At 46.5% G+C, this 14,489-nt stretch overlaps 1 protein-coding gene across 3 annotated transcripts; it reads left to right on the forward strand.

Moving 5' to 3' along the window:
* The first annotated feature begins 4,240 nt into the window (after positions 1–4,240).
* Positions 4,241–13,961, forward strand: znf687b (zinc finger protein 687b). Of its 3 annotated transcripts, none has more exons than XM_021571558.2 (10): positions 4,241–4,378; positions 5,199–7,586; positions 7,791–8,086; positions 8,730–8,914; positions 9,344–9,520; positions 9,825–9,987; positions 10,141–10,479; positions 11,982–12,094; positions 12,370–12,466; positions 12,691–13,961. In XM_021571558.2, exons 2-10 carry the CDS (start codon positions 5,213–5,215, stop codon positions 13,276–13,278), a joined length of 4,332 nt encoding a protein of 1,443 aa, XP_021427233.1. In that variant the 5' UTR covers positions 4,241–4,378; positions 5,199–5,212; the 3' UTR covers positions 13,279–13,961. The 3 variants fall into 3 exon arrangements, with proteins under 3 accessions (XP_021427233.1, XP_021427236.1, XP_021427234.1); XM_021571561.2 differs by having other exon boundaries at positions 7,830–8,086; XM_021571559.2 differs by lacking the exon at positions 4,241–4,378 and adding an exon at positions 4,423–4,649.
* Positions 13,962–14,489: the final 528 nt, after the last annotated feature.

Consider the following 14,489-nt stretch of genomic DNA (forward strand, 5'->3'; position numbering starts at 1 on the left):
AGAAAGAGAAGGTCAATGTGGATATTATACATTTTGGGGAAGCGGTAAGAATGGTTTCCTTATGCCAATATTTTTAATGAGCCCTGCCTGCCTGCCTGCCTGCCTGCCTGCCTAAGTTCTCCCACTTAAAAATATGAGAGAGGCCTGTAATGTTCATCATATGTACACTTCAACAATGACAGACAAAATGAGAGAAAAAAATCCAGAAAATCACATCATAGGATTTTTTTATGAATTTATTTGCAAATTATAGTGGAAAATAAGTATTTGGTCACCAACAAACAAGCAAGATTTCTGGCTCTCACAGACCTGTAACTTCTTCTTTAATAGGCTCCTCTGTCCTCCACTCGTTACCTGTATTAATGGCACCTGTTTGAACTTGTTATCAGTATAAAAGACACCTGTCCACAACCTCAAACAGTCACACTCCAAACTCCACTATGGCCAAGACCAAAGAGCTGTCAAAGGACACCAGAAACAAAATTGTAGACCTGCACCAGGCTGGGAAGACTGAATCTGCAATAGGTAAGCAGCTTGGTTTGAAGAAATCAACTGTGGGAGCAATTATTAGGAAATGGAAGACATACAAGACCACTGATAATCTCCCTCGATCTGGGGCTCCACGCAAGATCTCACCGCATGGGGTCAAAATGATCCCAAGAACGGTGAGCAAAAATCCCAGAACCAACACAGGGGGGCCTAGTGAATGACCTGCAGAGAGCTGGGACCAAAGCCTACCATCAGTAACATACTACGCCGCCAGGGACTCAAATCCTGCAGTGCCAGACGTGTCCCCCTGCTTAAGCCAGTACGTGTCCAGGCCCGTCTGAAGTTTGCTAGAGAGCATTTGGATGATCCAGAAGAAAATTGGGAGAATGTCATATGGTGAGATGAAACCTAAATATAACTTTATGGTAAAAACTCAACTCGTCGTGTTTGGAGGACAAAGAATGCTGAGTTGCATCCAAAGAACACCATACCTACTGTGAAGCATGGGGGTGGAAACATCATGCTTTGGGGCTGTTTTTCTGCAAAGGGACCAGGACGACTGATCCGTGTAAAAGAAAGAATGAATGGGGCCATGTATCGTGAGATTTTGAGTGAAAACCTCCTTCCATCAGCAAGGGCAATGAAGATGAAACGTGGCTGGGTCTTTCAGCATGATAATGATCCCAAACACACCGCCCGGGCAACGAAGGAGTGGCTTCGTAAGAAGCATTTCAAGGTCCTGGAGTGGCCTAGCCAGTCTCCAGATCTCAACCCCATAGAAAATCTTTGGAGGGAGTTGAACGTCCGTGTTGCCCAGCAACAGCCCCAAAACATCACTGCTCTAGAGGAGATCTGCATGAAGGAATGGGCCAAAATACCAGCAACAGTGTGTGAAAACCTTATGAAGACTTACAGAAAACGTTTGACCTCTGTCATTGCCAACAAAGGGTATGTAACAAAGTATTGAGATAAACTTTTGTTATTGACCAAATACTTATTTTCCACCATAATAAATTCATTAAAAATCCTACAATGTAATTTTCTGGATTTTTTTCTCTCATTTTCTCTGTCATAGTTGAAGTGTACCTATGATGAAAATTACAGGCCTCTCTCATCTTTTTAAGTGGGGGAACTTGCACAATTGGTGGCTGACTAAATACTTTTTTGCCCCACTGTACATACATACATACATACATACTCCCGCATTTTGTTACTTATTCTAAAATGTATTAAATAAACTTTTTTTCCCCCATCAATCTACACACAATGCTCCATAATGACAAGGCAAAAACATGCTTTCGACATTTTTAGAAATGTATTAAGAATAAGTATTTGGACCCTATGAGACTCGAAAATGAGGTCTGGTGCATCCTGTTTCCATTGATCATCCTTGAGATGTTTCTACAACATGATTGTACATGATTCTGAAAAGCAAAGGTCCCACAGTTAACAGTGCATGTGAGAGCGAAGGAATTGCCCGTAGAGCTCCGAGGCAGGATTATGTCGAGGCACAGATCTGGGGAAGGGTACCAGAAAATGTCTGCAGCATTGAAGGTCCCCAAGAACACAGTGGCCTCCATCATTCTTGGAATGGAAGAAGTTTGGAACCACCAAAACTCTTCCTAGAGCTGGCCGCCATGCAAAAACAGAGCAATCGGGGGAGAAGGGTCTTGGTAAGGGAGGTGACCAGGAAACCGATGGTCACTCTGACAGAGCTCCAGAGTTCATCTGTGGAGATGAGAGAACCTTCCAGAAGGACATCCATCTCTGCAGCACTCCACCATTCAGCCCTTTATGGTAGTGGCCAGACGGAAGCCACTCCTCAGTAAAAGGCACATGACAGCCGTCTTTATTGCCAAGACTATGAGAAACAAAATTATCTGGTCTGATGAAACCACGATTGAACTCTTTGGCCTGAATGCCAAGCATCATGTCTGGATGAAACCAGGCAAACCTGTCACCATCCCTATGGTGAAGCGTGGCAGGGACTGGGAGACTAGTCAGGATCGAGGCAAAGATGAATGGAGGAAAGTACAGAGAGATCCTTGATGAAAATCTGCTCCATAGCACTCAGGACCTCAGACTGGGGTGAAGGTTCACCTTCCGACAGGACAACGACCCTAAGCACACAGCCAAAACAATGCAGGAGTGGCTTCGGGACAAGTCTCTTGAATGTCCTTGAGTGGCCCAGCCAGAGCCCGGACTTCGACCCTGTCGAAACATCTATGGAGAGACCTCTGCAGCGATGCTCCTCATTCAACCTGGCAGAGCTTGAGAGGATCTGCAGAGAAGAATGGGCGAAACTACCCAAACAGGGGTGCCAAGCTTATAGCGTCATACCCAAGACGACACAGGGCTGTAATCGCTGCCAAATGTGCTTCAACAAAGTACTGAGTAAAGGGTCTGAATACTTACATAAATGTGATATTTCATTAAAAAAAAATGTTTTTTTATAAAAGTGCAAAAAGATTCTACAAACCTATTTTTTCTTTGTCGCTATGGGGTATTGTGTTTAGATTGAGTTGGGGAAATAACTATTTAATACATTTTAGAATAAGACTGTAACGTAACAAAATGTGGAAAAAGTCAAAGGGTTTGAATACTTTCTGAATGCACTGCATATATACAGTACCAGTCAAAAGTTTGGACACTTACTCATTCAAGGTTTTTTATTTTGTTTTTACTATTTTCTACATTGTAGAATAATAGTGAAGACAAACAATGAAATAACACATATGGAATCATGTCGTAACCAAAAAAGTGTTAAACAAATATTTTAGATTATTCAAAGTAGCCACCCTTTGCCTTTGACAGCTTTGCACACTCCTGACATTCTCTCAACCAGCTTCATGAGGAATGCTTTGCTAACAGTCTTGCAGGAGTTCCCACATATGCTGAGCACTTGTTGGCTGCTTTTCCTTCACTCTGCGGTTCAACTCATCCCAAACCATCTCAATTGGATTGAAGTCAGGTGATTGTGGAGGCCACATCACCTGATGCAGCACTCCATCACTCTCCTTCTTGGTCAAATAGCACTTACACAGCCTGGAGGTGTGTTTTAGGTCATTGTCCTGTTGAAAAACAAATGTAGTCCCACTAAACACAGACTAGATGGGATGGCGTATCACTGCAGAATGCTGTGTGCCTGTGTGCCAATTCTAAATAAATCACTGACAGTGTCACCAACGTAGCACCATCACATCTCCATGATTCATGGTGGGAACCACACATGCAGTGATCATCTCTTCTGTTCTACTCTGCCTCCCACAAAGGCGTTTGGAACCAAAAATTGAACATTTGGACTCAGACAAAATGACAGATTTCCACTGGTCTAATGTCCATTGCTTGTGTTTCTTGGCCGAAGCAAGTCTCTTGTTATTGGTGTCCTCGAGTAGTGGTTTCTTTGCAGCAATTCGACCTTGAATACCTGATTTCACGCAGTCTCCGCTGAACAGTTGATCTTGAGATGTCTGTTGCCTTGAACTCTGTGAAGCATTTATTTGTGCTTTCAAGTTTTCTTTTATAACCCTCTCTACTCCATATAGCTGCAATAGGAACGTTTTAATAAGAGAACATGTTTCCCATGCCAATAAAGCCCTTACATTGAAATTGAATTGAGAGATGTGTGATCTGTGGCAATAATTAACATATCTGTTTTTATTATATACAAACTGTAGACACCAGTTTAGTGTCCCATTTAGAAATGAAAAAAATCACATTTGTTCGTTTTTGGCACCATTCCCTTGACAACTTATTTTTGTGGAATCGGCAGTAAAAAAAGAAATTGCATCGATACAATGATCTGATAGGAGCTCTTTTCATCATGTGACGGGATGTAAAGGGCTCTTCGTCTGGAGCGAGAGACTATAGTCGGGAATCACAGATCCAGGTAAACAATCAAAATGTGCAATTGAGATTGAAAATACCGGTCCCACCAATTGTCCACAGTGGCAATGATCAACCCATAAGATCACTTTATTGACAATAGTGCATGGTTATTCCCCAGTAACCCGTTATGAATGGATACAATGGCCTCCGCTAAAGAAACCCTCGCGCTGCTTGGGCTCATTGGCCAGTTAGCCTGGCTGAATATGATGAAGGGGAAGCCGAAAATAAACTCACAGCTGCAAGACGTTTGTGGTGTTAAACTATTCATCATTGTAGGTTATTCCATATGTAAGGCATCTCAAAAGCTGCATTTAATGTCCTCACTCAGTGAATTAAACTATTAAACAGATCAACAGAAGTGCATTTCTTTCTTAGCTAGCTATAGTAAGCTAGCTATGTTGTAGCTTTTAGCTAGCATTAGCTAGTTGTTGACATAATCGTAGACAACACGATGTCTGTTTCAGAAACGGTATTGTGTTCATGTTAGCTAGGCAACATAGCCCCCTACTCGCAATGTTTACTGTATCCAATACTTTGAGAAGCTGGCTAGTAATCTTAGTGTCGAACAGTCGTAGCTACCACTGCTCGGGTCAAAGAAATCCTGCTCTGTGGTCCATCGACATGGATCTGCTGCTAACTAGCTAGCTTGCCTAAGTATTAACTAGGTAGCTAGTTATATTTACTGAACAGGAACATGAAGGATTATATCCCTTTTTATTTAAACGTTTGTATACATGATTTAGGTACAATGAGAGAAACAGGACGTTATCGTGCCATCATGTCACTCATTCTCTGTCCGCTTGGTGTACTCTGTCTTCCAGGATTAGGTCCCGGCATGGGGGACATGAAGACCCCAGATTTCGATGACCTGTTGGCAGCGTTTGACATTCCCGACATTGATGCTAAAGAGGCCATCCAGTCTGCTCCTGATGAGGCTGAGGGCCCACACGGGCCAGGCGGTGCTCCTCTGGGAAAGCCAGACGGTGGGGTTGGTGTAGGGCCGTCTCTGAGACCACCTAGCCCCCCAGACCCCCAAGCTGACACCCCTATTGTCAGCGTTATTGTAAAGAACCGTGTGCGACACGACACCATCGACGGAGGGGATGGGGACACAGACCAGGACACTATGGACGGCATTGCTGGGGTCGCTGTGGGTCCACGGCTTGGTGCCTGTACCCCAAGCATGGCGGAATCTGAACCACTCAACCACAATGGGTTTGGGGTCTCTGGTGTGACCCCGCCCCTAACCCAGGCTCATGCCCAATCTAATGGGGAGCCGTGGTCCGTGTGTAAACCCAAAACAGCTTCAGAGGGTGGAGGATGCGGTGCTGGATCAACTAAATCTGCCAAGCAGGTTGGCAATATATTCAACAGACTGAAGCCTCTCCTGGTGCAGGGGTCGGGAGACCCTGTAGGGAAGGCTAGAAAGATGCAGCTTCTACAGCAGCAGCACTACCAGCAGCAGCAGCATACACAGCAAGAGACGGGCCAAGGAGGAGGAGATGAGGACAAAGCGTCGTTATCCTCCTCTTCATCTGTCGAGTCTGCTCCTCTTGTCCCAGCAGTGTCAGTTGGACTGTCCTCTCCTTTCTTCCCGCCTTCCAAGCCTCTGCTCCTGTCTCCGTCATCAGCCCTCTCCTCACACCCGCTGCACTCATCTCAGCCGTTTAACGGGGCACCTAAAGCCGGCCCGGCATTATTTAGTCCCCGAGACTCGGAGGAGGATGATTCCGATCCGGACCTAGGGCCCCCGCTGCTGATCCAGGAACCCCCTGACTCCCCCTGCCGCACCCCTCCCAAACTGGCACGTCGTTTTAGATCCCCTGCTGCCATCTCTGACTCCACCCATCCCATGGCCTCTTCGGCAGCTCACCCCAAACCAGGGGACACTCCCTCGGGCACTAGCGTGACCTCAACTCCCCAGTCAGGCTCCACCAAGAGTCCACCACAGGAAGACAAACACCCAGAGCATGTTATAGAAGAGCGGGACTCGCCTGAAAGTCCTGAGCCAGAGATATCCAAATCGGCAGCACCAGTAACTGCCAAGAGGTGCTCCAGCCCTGCAGTAGCCTCCACACCACCCCCCTCAGACCTTCAGGAGCCTAAGGAGGAGGAGGAGGAGGAGGAGATGGAGTTGGGGAATGGAATAGAGAAGGCTATGGATGGCAAGGCAGATTTTGGAAAGGAAGAGGGTGCAAGAACAGGAGAGGAGAAAATGGAGATGGATGATGGCAAGTCTAAACCTCCAACCACCGAAGGTGGCACCTCAATTCCAGGAGGGCCTGCGGCTCCTGCCAGGCCCCTCAAAGTGCGGATAAAGACCATCAAAACCTCCACTGGTGGAATCACCAGAACTGTTACCAGGGTCGCACCCAAAGCAGGTGCTGCCGGAGCCAAGGGTTTGGACCCCAGCAAGGCTCATCAAGGGGGGCGCAAGGCCCCAGCCAACAGGTCCCGGAAGCCTGACACTCCCTCTGGTCGTATGGTAGCCTCCCAGCCGCAGAAAGTAAAGAGCCTCAACACACTACCTGTGTCTACACTAGCAGCCAGTAGCGCTATGCTAGTTGCTGCAACCAAGGCTCAGAACAAGATGGCTGCCTCAGACAAAGCCATGGTATCTGCCACTGCTGTTAGCTTCACTAAATCTGCCGCCCTGCCTGCCGCTCCCTCTGTCTCCTCTCCTAAGTTCTCAGTAGCCACTGGTGGGCTGTGCGTACGTCCTGTCGGTGCTAAAACAGCTAACGGAGGCACCGCCAGCGTCCTAGCCGGCACTCACCAGCCAAACAAGCCTGCCTCCATCGTGAACAGTACGGGTGCCGTCATCTCCCGCAGTCAGTCTAGCCTGGTGGAGGCCTTCAACAAGATCCTCAACAGCAAGAACCTGCTGCCCAGTTATAAACCCGACCTTTCGGCTCTTCCGCCCCCAGAGTGGGGGCTTCCTCTGCCTGCCACGGGTTACCGCTGTCTGGAATGTGGTGACGCCTTCGCTCTGGAGCGCAGCCTGGCCCGTCACTACGACAGGCGCTCGCTGCGCATCGAAGTGACCTGCAATCACTGTGCCAAACGGCTGGCCTTCTTTAACAAGTGCAGCTTGCTGCTCCACGCCAGGGAGCATAAAGAACGTGGGCTGGTCATGCAGTGCTCTCACCTCGTCATGAGGCCCGTCAACATGGAGCAGATGATTGGCCAGCAGGACACCACACCCATCGGTAAGGCATCTCTTTCGGAAGAGTTTTTAGTGACAGTGGCTGCGTCTCATAGGGCTCTGGACAAAAGTAGTGCAAAAAAGTAAAAGCCATTTAGGACGCATACAATGTGGCTTCACAAACAATGCTTTATTTCTGTCAGGATGTGGTCAGTAAGTTCAATTCACCTCCATCTTATTTGTGTTCTTGCTTTGCTTTGTTGACAAGGCATGCTCTCCCCTTCTTCAATCTCCTGTCCTCCCCCAGTCTCCTCCCCCACGTCCGGAGTCCCCGCCGTATCGTCCAGCTCCAGCCCACTGAAGGACACACGGTCTCCCTCCGCCGCACAGCCGAGACCAGTCCGCCGCGCGCTCCAGAGCCCCCAGGCACTGATGCCCCTCCCCTGCAAGAAGGGCGAGGTGCTGCAGTACCACAACTTCAAGTGTCCCGAGTGCCAGGCCCAGTTCTCTGGCAAGGCCGAGCTGGTCGCCCACTTCCAGCAGATCAGAGCTACCCCCAACTCGGTGAGTCCTTTGATATAGAGCCTGAAGTATGGGTGTGCATTACTTACAGGCTAGTAACGAACTACTAGTGTCAAGCTTAGTCATGTATAATGACTTAATGAGGATTGACTAAGGTAAAGCAGGCCATTAAACATATTAAAGTGGTTTTCCAGACACCGATTAAACCTCGTCCTGGGCTAAGAAACACTTTCAATGGAGAACCTCCACTGAACGCCCTTTAGTCCAGGATTAGTCTTAATCTGTGTTTGGGAAACCACTTTAATATGTTTAATGGCCTGCTTTACTTTATTAGTCAATACTATTACAAAGTACTAGTGTTTACTATGAAAACAAGTCATTAGTAATGGCTCAAAATGGTTTTATTAACTCTCCCTCCCCTTCCAAGACATGTGGGTGATGACTGTCTTATTACGCAATACTAGTTTTAGTATTAGAAGTTTTGCAGTATTAGAAGTAGTAGTGTATTCATAGTGTTATGCCGTAGTCAACTTTTATACCTTTTCTCCTCGCTATCCAAACCTGTACGCTGTGCTCCACTCCCATGATGCTGCTAATGTTTACTATGAAAACAAATTATGATTAATGCCTCTGTGTGTACTAAATGTCAATTGTTAAACCTGTTCCCGCTCATCTTCCTGCCCAGACCTGTACCCTGTGTTCTCCTCCCATGATGCTGCCTAACTGGTGCAGTGTGTCGGCTCACCAGAGGATTCATAAGCACCGGGCACCCTACGTCTGTCCAGAGTGTGGGGGCATCGCCCGGCAAGCCAGCTTCCAGACCCACCTGGAGGAGGCCTGTCTGCACTTCGCACGCCGCATCGGATACAGGTGAAGAGATAGTGTCTGCACTGATAAGTCAGCAACAAATGTGATAGGTCTGCACATGAAGGATGCAAAACATGCAAAAAGTATTTTCACTAGCTTATACAGACGTTTCGGCTTAGCCTTTTTCAGTGTGCAAGTAATCTGCACTGATATGCAAACGTGCTACAAATACATGCATGTCTACATTCCACAAACTACTGCTTAGATGCAGCATTGTCAGGTGGATGTATGAGTGAGAGAAAACTACAATAATCAAATGCAAATATGCCTCAGATAACATTCTTTGTGAAAAGACACTTTTGTGGTTGAAGATTCTCGCCGTAGTTACATGACAATCAAGCCACCCAATTGTCAATGGACACTATATTAGCATCATTGACAACAGTGACTAAACCTATGTGTTAAACATTTTGTTCATATCCGTTTCCCCAGGTGCTCCAGTTGCCAGGTGGTCTTTGGGGGTCTGAACTCCATCAAGTCCCACATCCAGACGGCCCACTGCGAGGTGTTCCACAAGTGCCCCAGCTGCCCCATGGCCTTCAAGTCTGCCCCTAGTGCACAGGGACACATCAGCACCCAGCACCCTACCCTCACCGGGGGACAGGCCAAGTAAGTGCCCCACAGTCACTGAATCATGTTATGTCTCTTTAGGTTTAGAGCAGTGTTTTCCAATCCTGGTCCTGAGGACCCAGAGCGGTGCACGTTTTTGTCCTGGTGCTCTAGCACTAACACACTTAATTCAACTGTGTTCAGGTGTATCAAAACAAAAATGTGCATATTTTGGGTCCCCAAGACCAGGATTGGGAAACACTGGTTTAGTGTATTTTAAAGCACTCACGTTTTTGTCCAAATTTGAGCCCTGATAAAAACGTTACATTCACGCCACTATTTGCCTCTTTCTCTGTATTTGCAGAATGATCTACAAGTGTGTGATGTGCGATACAGTTTTTACCCAGAAACCGTTACTGTACATGCATTTCGACACCCACCTGGCCAAGCAGAAAGTGCATGTGTTCAAGTGTCCTGACTGCACCAAACTCTACGCGCAGAAAGGTTCCATGATGGAACACATAAAGGTTTGTTTAGTTACATTCTAACTCACAGGGAAACATATGATTGCAGTAAAGGAAAGTGATATGTTAGTTGTTCAATGGTATGGTAAATGGTAATTTATATTATCTCATTTGACATTGGTCATTCCTCTCACTTCCTCTTATACTGTTGTCCAGACTGCTCACAGAGGGCTGTCAGTCAAACAGGAGGGACAATCCGATGCCTCCGCCACTGCCACAGCCCCTACCAACCCCTCCCCCCCATCCCCCCCCAAATCTAAGCCCTCTGAAAAAACAGACAACTCAGATGGAGAGGACTGGGGCCGAGACCAAGAAGAAGAGGAGGAAGGAGAGGAAGAGGGGGATGAGGACTATGAGAAACCTGAGAATCAGTCTAGTTCTATGGAGGCAGGCAGCCATCGTGGGACCCCCTCAGAATGGAGCTGCCAGCAATGTCAGAAGAGCTTCACACAGAGCGACGACTACATCTCTCACATGAAAACAGAGCATGGAAAGGTAAGGCCATACAAATGTAATTAATTGTTAAAAAAGAGAATATATATATTTTTTAAAATTTGATTCATGTCAATCTCTTTTATTAAACTATTATTTTGAACAAATTGAATGATTCGCTTCACTATTGTAGTAGTTGGGATTCGGTAAGAGCTCAGTGAATTGAATCACTGGAATCAAAATAATAATTTGTGAATCGCAAAAATGAAAAGGGATTTTTTTAGTAGCCCTCCTTTTGGATTATGTTGCTGTTAGACTTGTTTTGTAGACACATTAAGTTGATTTGTGGGCATTTGCAACTAAATAGATGCTAGTCAGCATGCAGTGAACACTTCTAAAGTCAGATAAATCTGACTAACCTAGAATAGGTACATTTCCTGTAGACAGGGTGTGCTTGCTTCTGCTGTCTAAAAATATTTGTATGATTACGGGAGTGGGAGATGTGTTAAATGTAGAATTCTAGCTAAATAAAATCTGAAGCAGTTCGATATCGTAAAAATAATTCTGATTACTTTAGTAGAATTCTATACACCGAGTATACAAAACATTAGGAGGACTTGCACTTTCCATAGACTGACCAGGTGAAAGCTATGATCCCTTATTGATGTCACCTGTTAAATCCACTTAAATCAGTGTAGATGAAGGGGAGGAGACAGGTTAAATAATCATTTTCAAGCCTTAAGACAATTGAGACATGGATTGTGTACAGTATGTATGCGTGCCATTCAGAGGGTGAATAGGCAAAACAAAAGTGCCTTTGAACGGGGTATGTGCCAGGCACACCGGTTTAAGCGTGTCAAGAACTGCAACGCTGCTGGGTAATTTAACGCTCAACAGTTTCCCGTGTGTATCAAGAATGGTCCACCACCCAAAGGGCATCGAGACAACTTGACACAACTGTGGGAAGCATTGGAGTCAACATGAACCAGCATCCCTGTGGAATGCTTTCAACACCTGGAGTCCATGCTCCGATGAATTAAGGCTGTTCAGAGGGCAAAAGGGTGTGCAACTCAATATTAGGAAGGTGCTCCTAATGTTTTGTACACGGAGTGTATATTATCAATTATGAACACCAATGTAGTTAATTAGGAGCAGACCCAGATCTGACTGGGACTCAAACCTTGCTCCCTGTGACTGTCACTAGGCTAAAATCTCTTGCTGAGGTCACTAGGTGTTTGTACCAAGGTTGTTTAGTATTTTTACGACTTCTTGATTTGTTTTTTATTTTCTTCGCTTGCCTCAATTTTGTGGCGAAAAAACATCCGTTATACATGGCCTTCATCACCGCCCACAAGACGGACAAGCCCGAGTAGGTTGAAGCTGCCCCTAGCTGCTGATCCTGGGTCAGTTTTGCATTTCCCCCACTAATATTTAAGGTTAGGATTGGGGAGAGGAAGCTGATCCTAGATCTGATGGTCAAAGTGTAATGTCAGTGTCTGTGTACACACGGGGAGATTACGAAAGGACTCACCCTCTCTTATTTCCTTGTGTATCTGCCTCTGTAGGCTATGAAGAAGTTCCTGTGTCGTGTGTGCGAGAGCTCCTTCTGCACCTCTTCCAGCCTGCGGCGCCATGTACGCGTCATCCACGAGGGCAACAAGAGAGTCTTCCACTGCCAGTGAGTGAACCCCATACTCATCTATACATCCACAAAAGCACCATATTCGGTTCCTTGTAGCTCAGATGGTAGAGCATGGATAGCGGGTTCAATTCATGGGACCACCCATACATTCTGCTAAATGGCATATATTATATTTGAAAATGTCTGTAAGAGTGGATGGGACAAGACAATTAGCAGGGACATTGAGAATGTTATGTTCAGTCTAATATCAGCCCACCTAGGTAAAGTGTACAGCATCCTCAGAGCCTCTGTGTATACATGTGTGTTTGCAGATATTGCACTGAGGGCAAGCGGACCTTCAGCAGTCGGCTCATACTGGAGAAGCATATCCAGGTCCATCATCACGGGGTCAGATCCACTGATGGACAGGTCAGTTAGAATCCATTCTTCTTTCCATTACTTGGTGGGGGTACATTTCAGTCTCAGTCATAATTGGACAACTGTACTCTTGTTTCCTGTGTGCTCTCTGCAACTTTGGTCTATAATGTTACCCATTGTGTGGTGACTTGGATCTGAATATGTTAAACCAAAAATCAAGATAATGCTTTTTGAACGTTCTCTCCTTTTCCCATCGCCCCTGTGTCCACCTGCAGGGCCCTCAGACCAGGAAGCGTTCAGCACCGGGCAAGGGGCCAGGCAGCTCGTCTGAAGCTGACGGGGAGGGGGGGCCACCAGGGGACGAGGAAGGGGGTGGCACGGACAGTGGAGAGGCCACAGAGGAGGGGGGCGAGGAGGGCTGCAGTCCCGTGAAGAGAACTCGCGCGTCAGCGCCTCCCGAGCCCGAAGAGGCCGACAACGTGTTCCACTGCGTGCCGTGCGGCTTCGCCACAGAGGACGCCGCCGAGTTCCAGCGCCACATCCCGCAGCATTGCGCCGATGCCGCCTCCTTCCAGTGCCTGCAGTGTGGCGTGTGCTTCGCCTCGGCCGGCTCCCTGGGACGCCACCGTTTCATCACCCACCGCGTGAGAGACCCCCAGGGGGAGTCCGATCGCAGGCCGCCACGCACCCCTTCTTCCCCAGATGGCTCACCACCCTCCCCCCTGGAAGGAGAGGACGGAAAGGGGAGTATGAGCTGCAGGGTGTGCAGGCGGCTCTTCAACAGGGCCTCCGACCTTAACACCCACTTGAGGACCCATGGCATGGCCTTCATCACCGCCCACAAGACGGACAAGCCCCAGTAGGTTGAAGCTGCCCCTAGCTGCTGATCCTGGGTCAGTTTTGCATTTCCCCCACTAATGTTTAAGGTTAGGATTGGGGAGAGGAAGCTGATCCTAGATCTGTAACTCTGGGAAACTTCACCCCAGAGCCGGACAAGCCCCAGTATGGAGAGGGTTGAGGCCTCGGGGGTGACGGACAAGCCTGGGAGATGAGGGGTTTTGACTTTGAATCATACTTGGGTAGCTGAATTTGGATGGATAAAAGCAGACCCAGATCTACTTCTGTGCTGTTTTGAGCCAACTGAGCTCTGTGTTTCTTTGTCACTAACTGTGCAGTAAAACTCGCATGCTGAGCATCATACTGAGCAGTGGACTGGACACGCATGGGGATGAGAGTTCTGAGGGTCAAGACCACCTGATCATAGCATTTACTTAAGCCATATGTGTCCATCAACTTTTCGATTACTTATTATTTTTCTGCCTTTAATATTATTGTATCTTTATGTGAACCATACTATATTTTCTACATGCGTTTTCTTCATTTGTCCATGTCTTTCTTACTAATTTCCTTATCCGAGCCATGTGTCTTGCATTGCATTGTCAAGCTCACATCCACACACACACTGTACAAAGAAAGCACTCCTTTGGTTGGTCCTAGATCAGTTTCTATGGGTCAATCTCTTTAGTGAGGGCTGGATAAAACTGTTACCTTAGAGGTATCTGAAACAAAAAAAGGGAGTATTGAGAGAGTTTTAAACACTGATTAAGTACTAATAACATTGTTCTATTTATTTATGAAACACATTATTGTTGTTGATTGTGGGAGTCATTTGCCACCAATCTTATATCAAGATTAAATGGTAAAAGTAGTTTGAAATGGATGCCACAGACAGTGAAACGTGAGAATTATATCTGTGTTCCATACACATTTCTGTAGGAGACGAGTTTACATAGATTATTGTAACCGGTCTTATTTTGAGTGGTACATTGTGTCGTCAATTGTAGCTAGGACGAGAGATATTACCTGTGGTGCACATGGGTGTATGTTGCGCTGTAAATACATATTATACACTAAAAGAAAGCTTTTTGGTTTTAATTCTTATGAAAATGTGAATTTAAGTATAGTATTTGTACTCGTAACATTTTTTTTTTTTTACCAATTTGAAACATTTTTATGGAAGGTAGCTAGCTATATTGTCACTCACAATTAAGCAGAGGGAAAGTGTGAGGGGCTG

This window comes from Oncorhynchus mykiss, chromosome 18 (assembly GCF_013265735.2).
Source record: "Oncorhynchus mykiss isolate Arlee chromosome 18, USDA_OmykA_1.1, whole genome shotgun sequence".
Lineage (NCBI taxonomy): Eukaryota > Metazoa > Chordata > Actinopteri > Salmoniformes > Salmonidae > Oncorhynchus > Oncorhynchus mykiss.

Coding starts and splice junctions, on each gene's coding strand:
- znf687b (XM_021571558.2), top strand. CDS start 5,213: ATGGGGGACATGAAGACCCCAGATTTCGATGACCTGTTGGCAGCGTTT. Junction 7,587..7,790: donor GCAGGACACCACACCCATCG/GTAAGGCATCTC, acceptor TTTGTTGACAAG/GCATGCTCTCCCCTTCTTCA. Junction 12,467..12,690: donor TCAGATCCACTGATGGACAG/GTCAGTTAGAAT, acceptor GTCCACCTGCAG/GGCCCTCAGACCAGGAAGCG.